Raw genomic sequence first — 14,762 nt, 5'->3', positions numbered from 1 at the left:
CTTGCAACTTGTCCCAAGCTTGTTTTGGTGATTCACAGGCCATAATCCTTGTGAAAATCACATCTGACATTGAGTTCTGGATGCAAGACATGGCTTTGTGCCTCTTGGTCCTCTCATCAGCATGCTACCTGATTTGAGCCACTGTTGGATTGCCTCTAAGTGGCTCTGGTTCAACATCTGAGTTGACTACCTCCCACAGATCGAAAGCTTGTAGGTAGGTCTTCATTTTAACCTCCCATATGTGGTAGCCTTCTCCATTGAAGACTTGAGGTGCAGCTGGTGAAAAGCTTGATGAAGCCATGAATTTGTATAACAGATCCCTTAAGAAATAGGCTCTTGATACCAATTGTTGGAGCTAAGTGCAACAAATAGCAAGGTTCAACAAAAAGCTTGCCGAGCAAGAATCGAGACTTGCTCAGAAACAAAGAAGAAAAATGAAATAAATTTTAAGCAAAGCTAAAATAGAGAGTATATGGATGAAATCTTGATTGAATTCATTCATTTTTTTAAAATGGCATAAAGCCTATTTATACAAGCTTACAACTTGACAACTTAGTTGGAATACAACTAAGTTACATCATTACATCCAAATAATAATAATAATAATAATAAAACATGTGATTGCTACATGCTAACCATTGCTTCAATAATTTTTGAAAATAATAATAATAATAATAATAATAATAATAATAATGGTTTGAGTTGTATTTTTATTTGTTAAGTACGGTAGGTAGTCAGCAGCACATTGGGTGGTACGATACCAGAGAAAAACAAGAAAGATGGTAAAATATGAATTAAGCTAATAATGGGTTTTAGAATAAGATGTGGTCACTTGCTTCTCTTTTTGATTATCTGATTTCTCTTCTTTTCTATTCTATTGTCTCATTACTTATTACATCTTTAATTTACATCTTTTTGTATTTATTGTATTATGTTAATAAATGTTGTGTATGACTTTTGTAAACATTCCCTTCAGTTTTTGGAAGACTCGTGTCTATATCTGCCGGTCTATTTTGGAAGTTTACACGTAAGTTATTTCGGGGACTAAATTATTTGTTTAAGCTATTGGTTTAAGACTAGAGATGCAGACTTTATTTCTTGTAAGCTGGTTTTCCTCTAATATTTTGATGCCTCAAGGAAGTCACGTACGAAGAATTGGTATAAAGAATCAGCTGACGGAAAATAAATTACAAAAGCGAAGGTCAATTTTCTGAGGCACCACCAAAAAGCTATCTTCCAAGGTATTATCATGACTGTCAAAATTTGGGGGGGCGGGGGGCGAGAGCAATCATTGTGGATAGTGAAAAAAGTTTAAAAAAGTTATATTCTTATTTGGCGATTCTCAGCAGCACATTGGGTGGTAAGGTAGCAGAGAAAAACAAGAAAGATGGTAAAATATGAAAGTTAAGAAAAGTGTAAAACATAGACTAAATACTGAGCATATGCAGAAAAATAAAAGAGATGAGAAAATGAATTCCTTCATTCTGTTTGATGGATCATTTTTTGGTACATTTATACTAGAGATTGAGAGCAAAAATATCTTTTAGTAATGGAGATCAATAAGAGGAGAAACTCTTGGCTGTTGTGAATGAGGACAAAGGTTAGGAGCCTCCACTGGTCATTTGACACCTGTCTATCCTAGTAACAATGAATTACTCTAATGATGGGTTTTAGAATAAGATGTGGTCACTTGCTTCTCTTTTCAATTGTCTCCTTACTTATTAAATCCCACTGTTACTCAAATACGACCAGCACCTCAGATTTAATATTCTGCATTTGTATTTATCATTTTCGCATATTTTACAATAAAAAGAACGATATTTATAACGTTTAGATCCACACATGCCTTGTCCTGGCCTTTCTGTGAGCGTTTTGCCAGCACTTGATCCATATTTTCATTTTCTCAAACCGGTTTATTTGAATCGAATCATACCAAAAAAGTTTTAAATTTCTAGAATTGATTAATCTTATTTTATTAACAAAAATTTGACGAATAAATTGACTAGAAATTTTGTTACAAAATCATAAATTGCCACCAAACATATGTTTTTTTTCAAATATATAATTTTAAATAATCACCAATCACACAAATTAAATGAAATATCATTTAATAAAAAATAAATTTTCAAAATCGATTTAAAAGAGTTTCACTGTAATTACAATAAGACAATCTTTTAACTATTATAATAACTACATTTATCTAAAAGGTAATCGAGTAGCGGATAGCATGATAGATTGATCTAAGAATGTTGATTCATACTCCTCAATATATTGTTTGTCTGCTATTGCATGACGCTAATGGCTATGAAATTTATATTTAATCTTTTTTTCAACAAAAAAGTTAAATATTTCTATGAGTCCCTGTATTTTATAAAAGTTGTTGGTTTAATACATATTTTTTAATTTATGTACTTTTTGAATTTTTAAACTAAACAATAATTGTTAAATTCATTAAGTTCAGTTTTTTTATTTTTGAAATCTAAATCGGTAAACTTATTATCATATTTATTATGTCATGTCAACTTATTATTTTCATATCTTATTCATTAAAAATTCGGCAAATAGATTATGATTGTCATTTATTCTAAAACTGAATAAATAAATAACACCCAACCTCCCACTATATTCAACAAGTAGCATTCATTTAAACTAAACTACACATCCACAATATAAATTGCGTATCTAGTTTATATCCAATCATGTTATTCGTTATAAGGTATTAGAATTGTAGCATCCTACACTCGACCCGATCACCGAGCCTAAACTATAGAATACCACATTCATCGTCGGAGCGACTACGATCAATTCTTTTTAAAATTGGCATCTAGTGCCTCATCGGATAATCCCAAAAAAATAGATTGCACTCATTGGTGTGATAGGAAGTATAATTTGTGCCCAACACTCATCGGCACGTAGTCGAAGTAACATTTTGGCACTCGGTGCCTCATCGAAACTTCTGGAGTAATTAGTTTGTAACCAGCACTCATTTCAATGTCTGAAGGAAAATGCGTCTAATGCTCATCGGCATATAATCGAAGTAACTCACCTCAATCTACCCTATATTTGACTTCACCTGATCGATTAATAGGGTAATCATTTTCCAATGTATGATTGAACTTGATTTACATTTCATCATTTCCAATCTATCAACCAATAATTCAATTTCATTATAAGTTCTATTCTCATTCTATCGATCTCAATATCATCAATTCATCAATCAATATATCATTACATACATAGCATAGCATGATTCGTCTCAATTTCAAACAAATTTCACAAAGTTATGATATTTTCAATTTAATTCAATTTAACATTTTATCTCAATAATCAATCAAGTTCACACCAATATGATTTGATCAATCATAATCAACTAATAATTTATTTTATAACTCTTCTATTATTTCCCTCCTCTTCATTCCGCATCCTATATGTATATATATTAGAATCTTTAGCTTTAGTATAACATGTTTATATGTAACAGTAATTATAATTCCACTATTTACTAATAAGTTCATATTAAAGTTGTCCACTTGTGTCATAGTCATTAAATTATTTATATCTTGAGCTACAAAATTCAAAATTAAGATCCGCTTGTTTTTTTTAAAAACTAGACTCAAATATATTTTACCATAAAAATTTAAGAATTTTTACTTTATCTAATCAGTACAGTAAAATCTTCAAATTTGCCCCTGTTCTGTTGCTTGAAAGCTTCGACCTTTCTTTACTAAAAATTAATTATCTTTTAGTACGGGGTTTGTATGATGTTTCAGTTTGTTTTTCTTGAAAATAGACTCATAAAGCATTTAAATATAAATTTAATATCTTAAAAATTTTTGTACAATTTATAATGATTTTTCAAAATTAGAACAAGGGAACCCAAAATCATTCTGACCTTATCTCATAAAAATTATTATATCTCATAATCTACAACTCCATTTCTTACACCATTGCTTTTATGCAAAACTAGGCTCAATAAGATTTAATTTCATGTTTTATTCAACCTCTAAATCGATTTGTACAATTTTTGGTGAATTTTCAAATTTGTACTTGCTCTTCCATGATTTAAGTAAGTTCTTCTCATTTCATTGTCCACACTCAATAATCATAATCATAATCATAATCATAATCATAATCATATTCAAATTGCTATCAAACATATACAAATTCATAATTCAAATACAATCATACCATATGAACTTAATTTACAAAAACAACAAACAAGTTGAATTTGCAGGGAGTACTAGTCGATAATTTTAGTTTTTCCGCGATTATCTCTAGTTATCTAATTCTTGATCTATACAATAATTCAGATCAATTTATCAATTACAAACATCTTATATCATCCTCTTATAAGCATGTATCAGTTTAATTTTATTTTTTGAATGTTCTATAAATTTTTGCATTTTATCCAATTTAGTCCCTAAAACCGAAATAGCCATATCTTTCAAATTTGAGTTTCGTTTTCCAATCCGATTTCAGTCTCATCCTCTATAAACTCTCTACTATCTATTTTTATCAAAATCTCATATCAGCTTTACAAATAATTCACTTTAGTCCTTATGATACAAAATTAACATTTAAACTTCATAGCTTAATCTTTTTTATATTTAAACTCAAAATTTAACAATTTAGCACCAAAAACTTCAATAAATTATTAATGACAATTTTTGAAAACTAATATGATCTCAAAAACATAAAATTCACAATAAATGGACCTGAAATGACTTACCAATCGAAGGTTTGAAATTTGAAATAACTTGAAACCCTTTCTTCTCTTTAGGTTGGGCCAAGGAAAGAAGAAATGAAAAAGATGATAGTTATCATCTTCCCCTTTATTTTAATGTTTTATACGGTATAAAAATATATATTCATCTACCTACCGGCCATCATCATTAATAACTCCAGCTTTGTAAGAACAATGGCTTAATAACCATTGTGGTCCTCAAATCTTTTATAAAAAAATATAATAATTAAATTTTAATGATTTAATCCTTAAACCTTAATTAATAACCAATTCAGCCAAATTACTAATTTGGAATTCAATTCACTTATGAAATAATCCTATAAATAATTAATAATATTTACGGGCTCAATTTACGAAAACAGAATCCTAAAACTATATTTATTGACACTATTGACTTTTGGGTTGTTATAAGAATAATTAAACAATTATGAATTTAATAATTCTAATTGATAAGCCAAATATTCTAAGTTATCGATACGAGCCCTATATTCAATAAACCTTAATATTTGTAATTAAGCAAAGAATTATAAACACTGAAAAATAAAGAATAAAATTATTTTAAATTTCACAAACTAGAACATCCAAAACTTTAAAATTCCTTTTACTAGGAAAAGGAGTTTAGCAACACATATTCAACATTCTCATCACCAAGCCTCAAATGTGATTTTGGTTAAATATTTTTTTGAAAGACCACCATTATTTTATTAAATTGTAACAAAATAAATTTTTGTACTTTTTGTAACAGAAAAAACTGTAATAATAACAATGTATGTAATTTTCAAAAAAGATTTTAGAAATTGTGATCTAAGTATAGTCTTTTATAATTATTCTCTTTTATCTATTTATTTTGTATCTAATTTTTTATATAATATTTAGATCTATTTATTACTCTTATTTAATTTTTAAATAAAAAGATTCTAACTCACGTCTTATTATACTGACAATAATATCGATCCAGTATATAAAAATTATGTGACTTTTTATATTTTATGTTGGTAAGTGAAGTTAAGCATAAAATCATGTAAAATTAATGAAGGCTTCAAGATGAATAATTATTTCATTTTCGTAAAGTTTTATATATTGTCACTGTACATATGTTAGTGTGTAAAAGAGTTATTGGTGAATAAACTTAAGAATAAACTGAAGCTCAATGACCTTTCGTATTTTACATTGATGGAACAATAAACATTGAACAATGTATAATAAAAATATCATTTTAATAAAGAACTTGTATCCAAATAGATATTTATTTAGATAGTCAAATCTCTTAGCAATAAATATTATTATTCAAGTAAATATTTAATAATTATAATCATTTATCATTTATAATTATTTTTCTTTTTTGAACTTTTCAATTACTTATTTTTTTAATAATTGTAACTATTAAAAAATTATAAATATTTTGGAAGATTATTTAATATATATATATATTCAAAGAAACATAAGGAAAATCTCTCTCCAAGAACAACTTTATTGATTTCCCACAAACATATCAGGCAAACCTACACATCCCCAACTTTTTATGTTTATTGAGCACAAACCCAAGTTTGAGCACTTTGCTGTCTTATTATAAACTAATACACTTTTTTTTTTTTAAATATAATAAACAAACAACTTACTGACTTTACAACATTAACATAGCAACCATAGCTGAGAATTGTGATGCAGTTTACTAAAGCTGAATATTGGTATCATAAGCGACTCCAGCTTTCCAATTAGGAGGAATAACATTCGGTGCCTCCACCGCCCATTTGCTGCCGGCGCTGTCCTGCACATTGAACCTCAAACTGATGGCTCCCAATGGTGGATTTGACATGTCGAAAACTGCCCCAAACGACCTTCTCATTTCTACCCATTTTCCCTGCATTTTACCATCAAAACTAATTACTTTCAATTCCTTTTAATAGCAATATATAACATCAAAGGTTGGCATAGAGTTAGAGCATTTTGATTGATTACCTGCTGCCAAATATCAACGGATAGTATATCACTTTTACCAGCTTGGTACAGCATTATAATGGCCAAGTAATCTGGGTTTCTGCTATTTTCATGAACCTTAACCTGGATCTTATGACCAACGTATTGACAGGGAACTCTTTGGTATTCCACATCAACAACTCCGTAAGCAAACAGACGATCCGCGGTGCCTGGTTGTGCCATCGCTTCAAATGCGTGGTGACTGAGGATGAAATCGGTATTGTCGCCTTGGCCATAGTCAGTCACCACTATGTTCACCCCTTTATCAGTACAGATTTGAGGGCTTGTTGTGCACCTAACCTGACAGTTATTTCATTAAACAAATACCGAGTGGCATTAGTTGGCAACCTAAAATAACCAGCCACTTGCTTATTGGAGTAGTCCGAGAAACATAATTTATGATCGTTACACGCATAATATCAATATTATAACTTAAGGGTGTTGAGGATTTACCTGATAGCAAGCACCACAGCCAATTCCATTGTTGTAGAGCCTGTAAACCCCAGCAACATTACCATCAGAGATATTCCTTCCATATTCTCCAAACCCGCAAGCCCCACCTGGAATCACATGATTGTTAGCTCATATATACAAATATTTAGTAAGAAAATAAATATGCATATATGTATCATAGGAGAAATGTATATACTTGGAGTGCCTAAGCCGTCAGGACGGCTATAGTAAGTTGCTGTTGACTTGTCGAATTTGTCGGAGTAACACAGTGCAGGTAATAGCATCATGATAGACACTAGACAGCAATACGGAAGTTTGAGTGAGAACCCCATGTTTCTGCTACCAAATGAAACCAAGAAAACCTAAAAATTAGAATGAAGATGAATGAGGTTTAAGGTAAGATGGGAAGCTAAGAAACAAGAATACCCCATATTTATAGCAGAGGGTTGCAAGCTGTGTATACATGAAGGGAAAAGGTCGACCCCATCCTTAATCCTTATTTGAATTTGGGAAATGTAATTAATAAATGTTGTGGTTACCATCATATATTATGTTAAATTATTTGTTTATGCTGTTGGTTTAAGACTGGAGAAGCATATTTTTTTGTTTAATTTAATTTTTTCCCAATAATTTTGATGCGTCAAGGAATTGTTAAGTATGAAGAAATAGGATAAACAAAAGCAATCAGCAGACGGAAAATAAATAAGAAAAGCCAAATTCAATTTTACCAAGTTGTTCAAAACTACCTGTAATTCAACATCTATATGCCACGAAGGTCATTGCCATCTTTATCTGTAAAATAAAAAAAGTGATTCTCATTTTCCCTGTTTTTCATCAACTTTGTAACTTTGAATACAGATTAGTCTAAGTATATATTTTAGATATTAAATGAAGTTAATTTACCCTTCAAAATAAATTTTATAATTATTTTTCTAACATAACTTTGTGTATTGTAATTTTTTTAAAAAAAATTGAATTTTTATTTTTATTTCTTTTCAATGATTTAAATTTGTAAAATTTTAAATTAATAAATTATTTATGAAATTATTTTAAAAATGAATATTGATAGAGTGTGTTTGATTTTTAAAATATTTTTTCCTAACTTTGTTTAGTAATAAAATCCAAATATTCCAAGTAGAAATGGCAATGGAACGGAATTGGGTGGTTTTTTGCCCTCACAACCTTAACTTGATATATTCAAATATAACTCAATTTTAACTTCACCTAATATGTTTAATGATATTATTAATTATTTTCTATGTATAATTATGCTAGAGTAAATATTAATATAAATATTATTATCATGTATTTTAAATCAATATTATATGTAAAGGGTATTTTGCTAATTATTGTAGATAATTAATAGAGAAATTAAACCTACTTTAATATCTGGTTAAAAGAACAAAACCAGCCCTGTTAGGTTAATTCGAGTCGTTTTATTATTTTACCATGACTAATTCGAAGATAAAAGAAAAAAGAAAAAAAGAATTATATCCCACCAACACTAATATCAAGATTAAAGCAGCACGTATGATGTTAATTATTGACAGAGTAAGAGCATCCCACAATAAACCTATCTTCTAACTGTCAAACATTGTGGGTGACCATTTGATGTTGAATAATTCTTTTCCATAAGAAGAAGAAGAAGGGTTTAAGTTGTATTTGGCAATTGTCAGCAGCACCAAGAAGGATGGTAAAATATGAGTTACGCTAATAATGGGTTTTAGAATAAGACGTGGTCACTTGCTTCTCTTTTTAATTATCTGATTTCTCTTCTTTACTTTTTCTATTTTTAAGAAATTTGCCCAAGATTTTCTTTCCCCGCTATTACCAAAAAGAAAGAAAGAAAAATACCCGCGATTAGCATCACAGATTTAATATACTGCATTTTGACTTTAATAATTCATATAAAGCTTGTAATTTCATCCCAACTTGTTTAGGCTTTTTCTTTCCAAACAAAATCAAATCTATTGTGAATTATCTTTCAAAAAACAAAAATCTTATGAATTACCTTGTATAAAGATTAATTAGATATCCTAACTCCCATGTGTATGAAAATTAGGTATTTAAACTATACATAATAATAAAAATATACATAATAAAATTAAATCTGAAAATTTTGATCGAACGATCAATTTAAAATTTTGCTAACCCAATTGGTATAGGTTTAAATTCCATCCTATTCTTAGTTTTATAGGTTTTTAAAATAAAAAGCTAATGTATCCCATAAACAATATAATTTATTTTAAATATGAAAGGACATTAATTTAACTTTCCTAATTGAGTTGGGACTCGGTTGATGGTTGACACTAACTCAGTAAATGGCTTTATAATAAATATAGATATACAACCGATAAAGATAATAAATTTTACATATTAAAATAAAAATTTATAGAACATATTAAAATGAAGTTTTAGTTGAGTGATAAAATGTATCTTTGTAATTTTTCTAACCGAGTTGGTGACCCAATTGAGGGTGATACCAACTCAGTTAAGAGCTTAAAAGTAGTAACTATAGATATATAATTGATTAAAGTAATAAAGTGTGCATACTAAAATTAAAATGTATAAAAATATTAAAATAAAACTTTAGTTGAGTCGTAAAATGCATTTGATTTGAGTTCAAATCCTATTATATACATACTTTTATTAGTTTTTTTTAAATAAAAAATTAAAGGACCATTGAATAATATAAATTATTTTAATTATAGAATGATATTTTCGTAATTTCCTTAACTAAATCGATAACCCGATTAAGAGTGACACTAATTTAATAAAAGCTTAAATAATAGTATAGATATTTATGATATCAATTGTAGATGAATTTGTACAACTTAGTATTTGCAAGTAAATTAGACCACATTTAAAGAGTATGTTGTTTTTTTGACATTTCAAAAAAAAAATTAATAAATTTCACTTCAAAATAATTTGAAGATATAAAATAATTCTAGAGCCATCTTTTATTTATGGTGAGAAAATACATTTACCATGGATAGCGATATATGTAATCTATTTTTCTTAATGTGTCATTTCATCTTTTTCATTTCATTAACTAATGCAAGTCCTCAAGGTTACACTATTGATACGGGGGTTGCGACCAAGATCGAGTTGCCAAGTCACGAGAAACTCCTACGAAAACCCTAAACAATCAGATCTTAGAAATTGAGGATTTTTGGGCTGATTCCTTAAGATAGAAAAAGGCTGAAAACACAATAAGAATAGAAAATAAATTAGATAAAGATTCAACGCAAGCCGAAATAAAGAAAGAATTGACAGCAAGAAATTAAAAGATAAGTCCTAAGAAGCCTTGAAATCCCGAAAGATCTCATAACTCCCTTCAAACGGCTCTAATCTCCCCTCCAAAGAATATCAATGGCAAGAAGAAGGCTGAAGATGGCTCCCACAATCAAAAGTTTGTTAAAACAACTTCTAAAGAAAACTTAAGAGAGAATTCTTGGAGGAAAACTCAAAGAGAATTCTGCACTTAAACAAATCTGATATTTTTGATATAATTGAGAAATTCTTTACAAGGTGGCCAGCCATGCCTTTAAATAGGCCTTATAACTTGTCCTAATCTAATTAGAAAACTAAAATAAAAAAACTCCTAATTATTTTAATATGGAAATTCGGTCAAAGGTCTTTATTTGGGACTCTTGGACTGAATATTTACATAAAAATTTAAACTAAGTAAATAAAAAAATAAAAATAAAAATAAAACTTTACAACTTGGGCCACTTTGACAATTTGGCCTGATTTTCAACTAAGTATGTATGGATTTCTTGATTGGGCTGGGAATTTGCTTATTGGGCCTTGCCTTCAAGAATTTGGGCTTTTGTGACTCGTATCATTCCCCCTTCCTCAAAAAGATTCGTCCTCGAATCTGAAAAATCAAATGGACTCGACTTTCCTCGATCGAACGGGGCTAATGGCAATTGAGTCCACTTTATAAGCAGAATAATAAGGGTCGATTTACCTTTTCCATTTAATACAAACCTTCGCTCATCGGGGGCATAGTGTAGTCGAAGCTCTTCGGGCTCATGTAGTGTGATTTTATCTTTGCCTATGTTGATCGTTTGAAAGCGTCTTTCATTTGAGAGGTATTGAAGTTGAAAGTTATCTTGAGGTCTTTCGGGAACCTGAAAAGTAGTAACACAAGAAAAATTCATATCTTGGTTAGTTGAAACATTCCTCACTACCCTTTCCTCGTCTTTTTCTTTTGTTTTTTTTTCTAACTCATTTTCTCTTCTTACTTCAACTTCTTTTTCAATTTTCTTGTCTGTTTCACATTCCTTTTCACCCTCAATCTCTTTTTGCTCTTTTTCATTCTCTTTTTCTTTTTCCTCACTTGTTTTAACAATAGAATTTTTCAGTTTGATTTGGTCCTCATGGACTTGTTCCGGAGTGAGCAGCACTAAGGTGATTTTCCTTCCTTGATGCTTGAAAGAATACCTATTTGTACGACCATCGTGAGTGACCTTTCGATCCAGTTGCCATGGTTCTCCTAGCAACAAATGGCAGGCTTGCATAGGCACTACGTCGCACACAACTTCGTCTTGATACTTACCGATAGAAAAGGCAATGCGCACTTGTTGAGTGACCTTAAATTGGCCTTCGTTGCTAAGCCCTTGTAGTTGATAAGGTTGTGGATGCTTGGTAGTAGTTAAGCAAAGCTTTTCCACCATCGTCGTACTGGCTACGTTCGAGCAACTTTCACCATCAATAATAACTCTACAAAGCTTACCTTGTACATGGCAGCGAGTATGAAAGAGATGTTCTCGTTGCTGCTCGCTCTTTGGTTTTGCCAAAGAAGGTTGCCCACGATCATGAAAATCATCATCCATTCTAGGGACACATCGAGGGCCACGCCTATGGGGCTGGTTATCCCTATCTTCGTTGATTGGATCCCGATAATGAGGATCTTGATTCAATCTCACCTCATTGAAAGCGGTACTCAAGGTGCGAAGTGTGGCAGCGTGTTCATCTAATTGTTGTTGGAGTTTTTGAAACATGTCATAGACATCATTATGGTGAATATCACCTTTAGACATTTTCCAAAAACCTGCAAAAATAAACACTCAACACTCAAAAATAAAAGTTAGCAAACCTCACCATTAATCACTCAAAAAGAAAATTCAAATTCTCAATGAGGTGGAATTCAGTCTTGTGAGTCCTTTAGGAGAGTTTATATCAACCAATTACAGAGTGGATGAACCGATCTACCAAAGAATCCTAATGTGCACTAGGATGCCAAAAACTGACGAGACACCAATTGATTCGTGTTGCACCGAGGAAGAATTGGGCACACGTTGAAATCCTACTAACACAAGAAACAAGAAGGTGTTAGATAGCGTAAAGGAAGAATAAAGGCAAACAAATAAAAACCTATAGCTAAGAATCAATAAAAATTGCTGAAAACAGAAAACCCGAAAAACTGCAGAGTAACTTGACAACTTCGTTCGAGGTGTTCCCGATCTCAAAAAATCACAAAATTTAATCTGGAATGTCCTTAAATATTGAATTTTTGATCTGGAAAGTTTGGGCACCAAATACAACCAGCTGAATTTTTTTAAAATTTTTATTGGATTTCGTATTTTTTCGATTTTTTGACTTTTTCGACTGATTTTTTTTGCGGGAATAATTTTTTTATATTTAAATCACAGTGCCACAAATATTTATGTAAAATTTCAGATCAATTGGATAATATTTACCCACTCAAATGAATTTTTTTTGAAAGATTTTTCTGGGTAAAACTGCTGTTTTTGCTTTAAAAAAATTGAGATCAATTTAGAAATCAACTAAGAACACCCAAAACGCCCAAAATCTGATACCAAATGATACGGGGGTTGCGCGCGGACCAAGATCGAGTTGCCAAGTCACGAGAAACTCCTACGAAAACCCTAAACAATCAGATCTTAGAAATTGAGGATTTTTGGGCTGATTCCTTAAGATAGAAAAAGGCTGAAAACATAATAAGAACAGAAAATAAATTAGATAAAGATTCAACGCAAGCAGAAATAAAGAAAGAATTGACAACAAGAAATTAAAAGATAAGTCCTAAGAAGCCTTGAAATCCCGAAAGATCTCACAACTCCCTTCAAACGGCTCTAATCTCCCCTCCAAAGAATATCAATGGCAAGAAGAAGGCTGAAGATGGCTCCCACAATCAAAAGATTGTTAAAACAACTTCTAAAGAAAACTTAAGAGAGAATTCTTGGAGGAAAACTCAAAGAGAATTCTGCACTTAAACAAATCTGATATTTTTGATATAATTGAGAAGTTCTTTACAAGGTGGCCAGCCATGCCTTTAAATAGGCCTTATAACTAGTCCTAATCTAATTAGAAAACTAAAATAAAAAAACTCCTAATTATTTTAATATGGAAATTCAGTCAAAGGTCTTTATTTAGGACTCTTGGACTGAATATTTACATAAAAATTTAAACTAAGTAAATAAATAAATAAAAATAAAAATAAAACGTTACAACTTGGGCCACTTTGACAATTTGGCCTGATTTTCAACTAAATATGTATGGATTTCTTGATTGGGCTGGGAATTTGCTTATTGGGCATTGCCTTCAATAATTTAGACTTTTGTGACTCGTATCAACTATGCTAGCAAAAAGATTGATTGGACATATAAGATTGAGGTTCAAATAATTTATAATTAAGTTTCGACTCTACATCTTACAACATTATCTAGTCCCAAAGTCATTACATCTCTATGTTCTAAATATGTAGTTTTCACACACATATGCATGTGATAGAATTTATAATCTAATTTCACTTTCTTTTTTTTTTTTGAAGTTGAAGTTGAAGTTGAATTGAATATTTACATCTTCAAAAACCTAATAAACAAAAAACAAAATGGTATAAATATTCCTAAAATAAATAAATTAGTCTCTCTAAAAATTATAAAAATTCAAAAAAAAACTATAAAATATTAAATTAGATTTTTTTCTAAAGAAAAACTTTAAAATGATAAATTCAATGACGTTTTTTAAGACCAACCTTTTAAATTTTGACATCAATTATCTTTAAATATTTTAATTAATTAAATTTTATAAAAATATTTAAAATTTCTAATATATTTTTTCAAATTTTTGCTCATAATACTTTAAAAAAATTAAGAGAATAAAGTTTAAAAAAAATTATGACTAAAAGTCAAATGTGACAAATTTAGTAGGATGGAGGGAGTACTAAATTATCTTGCAAGAATTTTTAAATATATATATATATGGTCTCAAATTTATTTATTCTAACTTAAAAATGTAATCATGTTGTCAATAATGTTTTAATTTGAGCTATTTATTTTTTAAAAAAAATTTAGCTGGAACAAATCCAATTTTATTTTATTCAAATTAATTTGAAAAAACTTAAATTGAATTAAAATGATAAAAAATACTCCCCAACTCGACAAACTCAAACTTTTTCACTCAATCTAACTTAATTCAGTCCAACACCCGCCTCTACTTTTTTAGAAATAAAAAACAATGTCATTTCCTAAGATTTGTGAAAACCTTTATTTGTTGTTTCATCATTAAATGAACAAAATTAATATTATTTTGTTGGTTTAAAATTTTTTCTTGATCT

General features: G+C 29.7%; 1 protein-coding gene across 1 annotated transcript; it reads right to left on the bottom strand.

Annotated features, from left to right (window-relative positions):
- Nucleotides 1-6,186: 6,186 nt before the first annotated feature.
- LOC107886417 (expansin-like B1) lies at nt 6,187-7,588 on the bottom strand. Its single transcript, XM_016810370.1, has 4 exons — nt 7,371-7,588; nt 7,175-7,281; nt 6,704-7,021; nt 6,187-6,605 (listed from the first exon to the last, which is right to left on the bottom strand). The coding sequence occupies exons 1-4, from the start codon at nt 7,504-7,506 to the stop codon at nt 6,417-6,419; spliced, it is 750 nt and encodes a 249-aa protein (XP_016665859.1). The 5' UTR covers nt 7,507-7,588; the 3' UTR covers nt 6,187-6,416.
- Between the last annotated feature and the right edge of the window lie 7,174 nt (nt 7,589-14,762).

Source organism: Gossypium hirsutum, chromosome D08 (assembly GCF_007990345.1).
Source record: "Gossypium hirsutum isolate 1008001.06 chromosome D08, Gossypium_hirsutum_v2.1, whole genome shotgun sequence".
NCBI lineage: Eukaryota > Viridiplantae > Streptophyta > Magnoliopsida > Malvales > Malvaceae > Gossypium > Gossypium hirsutum.
The sequence above is the reverse complement of the archived record's forward strand: the minus strand, read 5'-3'. Positions and strand labels throughout refer to the sequence as shown.

Coding starts and splice junctions, on each gene's coding strand:
- LOC107886417 (XM_016810370.1), bottom strand. CDS start 7,506: ATGGGGTTCTCACTCAAACTTCCGTATTGCTGTCTAGTGTCTATCATG. Junction 7,282..7,370: donor TGACGGCTTAGGCACTCCAA/GTATATACATTT, acceptor ATGTGATTCCAG/GTGGGGCTTGCGGGTTTGGA. Junction 7,022..7,174: donor GCTGTGGTGCTTGCTATCAG/GTAAATCCTCAA, acceptor AATAACTGTCAG/GTTAGGTGCACAACAAGCCC.